This window comes from Mangifera indica, chromosome 14, assembly GCF_011075055.1.
Source record: "Mangifera indica cultivar Alphonso chromosome 14, CATAS_Mindica_2.1, whole genome shotgun sequence".
Classification (NCBI taxonomy): domain Eukaryota; kingdom Viridiplantae; phylum Streptophyta; class Magnoliopsida; order Sapindales; family Anacardiaceae; genus Mangifera; species Mangifera indica.
The window spans coordinates 14,430,367-14,432,306 of NC_058150.1; the positions used below are offsets into that span (position 1 = coordinate 14,430,367).

Sequence of the window (1,940 nt, forward strand, 5' to 3'; positions counted from 1 at the left end):
AATATTATTGATAGAATAAATAATGTAATCGGATAGATAAACAAAGATCTTGAGATCAATTTATTCGAGTCAAATCATGGATTTGATATGTGTGAGCTCAAGTTGGATACACCCTTACCTATGCGTAGATTAATAAACAAGAATGGTTAACTATGATAAGAACAAAACTAGCTAGCTGCTAGAGAAAAAAAATGTTGTAATTATCAAAGAACAAAACCAAATGATAATAACCACGAAGAACAATACTACAAGTAATCGCCACCCCTTCAGAATCAACGACTTAAATTCTATTCTCTCAATTAGCCAACAAAGAAATTGATGAAACCAAGAACAACAACCTCAGTCTATTTAACCAGAGAAGGGAAACTTTTATCAAACAAATTCAATAATAAATAAACATGTTCAGGCTCTGCCTGTCTCTGTGCTTGGTTGGCTTGTTATTGAGCCATTGCCATTTTAAAGGTGCTGAAGCATTGAGGAGTGACAAGCTTTGCAGCCAGTGCTCTAAATGTGATTCAAGTAAATGTCCTGCAAGTGAAGCTTATCCCCATATGACAGGATTCGATGACAGTCTCATTGTGGGCGCCTTGCAGTCGGATTATGTGGAAGCGAACGACAGGGGAGTTTACTCAGTTCCGGATGTCAAAGGTGGTGAGTCTGAAGAATATAATTCTTATTTTGGGTGGAAGTCTACTTCTGGTTCAGCTTCTGGCTACCACAGGTTTGGATTTTTCATATAAGAGAATAATGTATATATATAGCAGGATTATTATCCTTAGGAGAAATCCTAGAACAATTTTTCATAGGTTAAACCAAAACCGTCCTATCTTCCATCCGTTCGCTGGGAAGCGGGGCTCGCACCCAGAGACCTCGTCTATGCAGTGCCTTATAGTCATAGCGGTTGCAAATTCCAACTCAATATATTTGTGATACTCGTTTTAAATAGTATAAGAAAATCTACGTGATTTAGTTCTGAAATAGAATTGTTAGGTTAAGGAACAAAATCATATTATGTAAGGAGACTTAAGAGCAGATATATGTACAAAAATCTTCCTCAGGATTGTTTAAAAGAGCATATTTAAATTAGTAATTTTATCTGAAAAAGAAATTTGGAAAAATAAAACCTGGAGCTTGGTCTTGATTTTTTTTTACAGGTTTAGCAACTACATGGACAAGTGCTCTGGTGGGCAAAGCTACCTCACTGTGGACAAAAACGAAAAGGTGAGTCTGAGATCATTGAGCTCCCTGGAAAGCTTGGCCGAGGCTGACTGGAAGTCCATTAATCCACCGGTGAAGCTGAACCATCGTGGGTTCCGATTCTGGGTTTCTGGCAGTACTGGAAAATGCCTGACAGTTTTTCCATGGAGGAAAAATAAACGGAGTGTTGGTGTGGCTGAGTGCAAGTTTGATGGCTCAAATGTTAACCAGCTTTTTGCCTTCCGGTTCCATTACCACAAAGCCTTCTGTTGCTGTGGTGTTCACAATGAGTAATTCTTGAATTGTATTCAAAGTCAGCTATAGAGCAAATTTAGTTATTTGAATAATGTTATATACTCATTACACAGTAAAGAATTTATTTGAGGTCTAAAATTAAAATTCTTAAATCTTAAACTACACAAATTCTCACAAAATTATCCATGCAATCAATCAATCTAACCTTAACATCACTTTTGATTTATATACATACAAGTTATAGAATACTAAAATTAATAGATTAGGAAATCAGACAAAACTGATTGTACCATAGTTGATGTATAATCACTTCTGAATCTAATCAATTATCAATATTGCTAAAATTGGTCTTTCTTTTTTAGATACACTCAAAGTAACGACATTTATAATGATGTATTTTTATCATGCGTGCATTGGTTTTAGGACTAGTCATAAAAATAGAAATCATTTTAAGATCATATATTGGTGTTGAATTCAACCTTACAATA

The 1,940-nt window shown here is 35.2% G+C and overlaps 1 protein-coding gene across 1 annotated transcript; it reads left to right on the forward strand.

The window, feature by feature from the left end:
• The first annotated feature begins 241 nt into the window (after positions 1 to 241).
• Positions 242 to 1,491, forward strand: LOC123195700. The gene is made up of 2 exons (XM_044609508.1): positions 242 to 721; positions 1,155 to 1,491. The coding sequence occupies exons 1-2, from the start codon at positions 399 to 401 to the stop codon at positions 1,489 to 1,491; spliced, it is 660 nt and encodes a 219-aa protein (XP_044465443.1). The 5' UTR covers positions 242 to 398.
• Positions 1,492 to 1,940: the final 449 nt, after the last annotated feature.

Bases quoted from the DNA above. Each gene is read 5' to 3' on its own strand.
- LOC123195700 (XM_044609508.1), top strand. From the start codon at position 399: ATGTTCAGGCTCTGCCTGTCTCTGTGCTTGGTTGGCTTGTTATTGAGC. The intron at 722-1,154 runs GTTTGGATTTTT...TTTTTTTTACAG, and splicing joins TCAGCTTCTGGCTACCACAG to GTTTAGCAACTACATGGACA.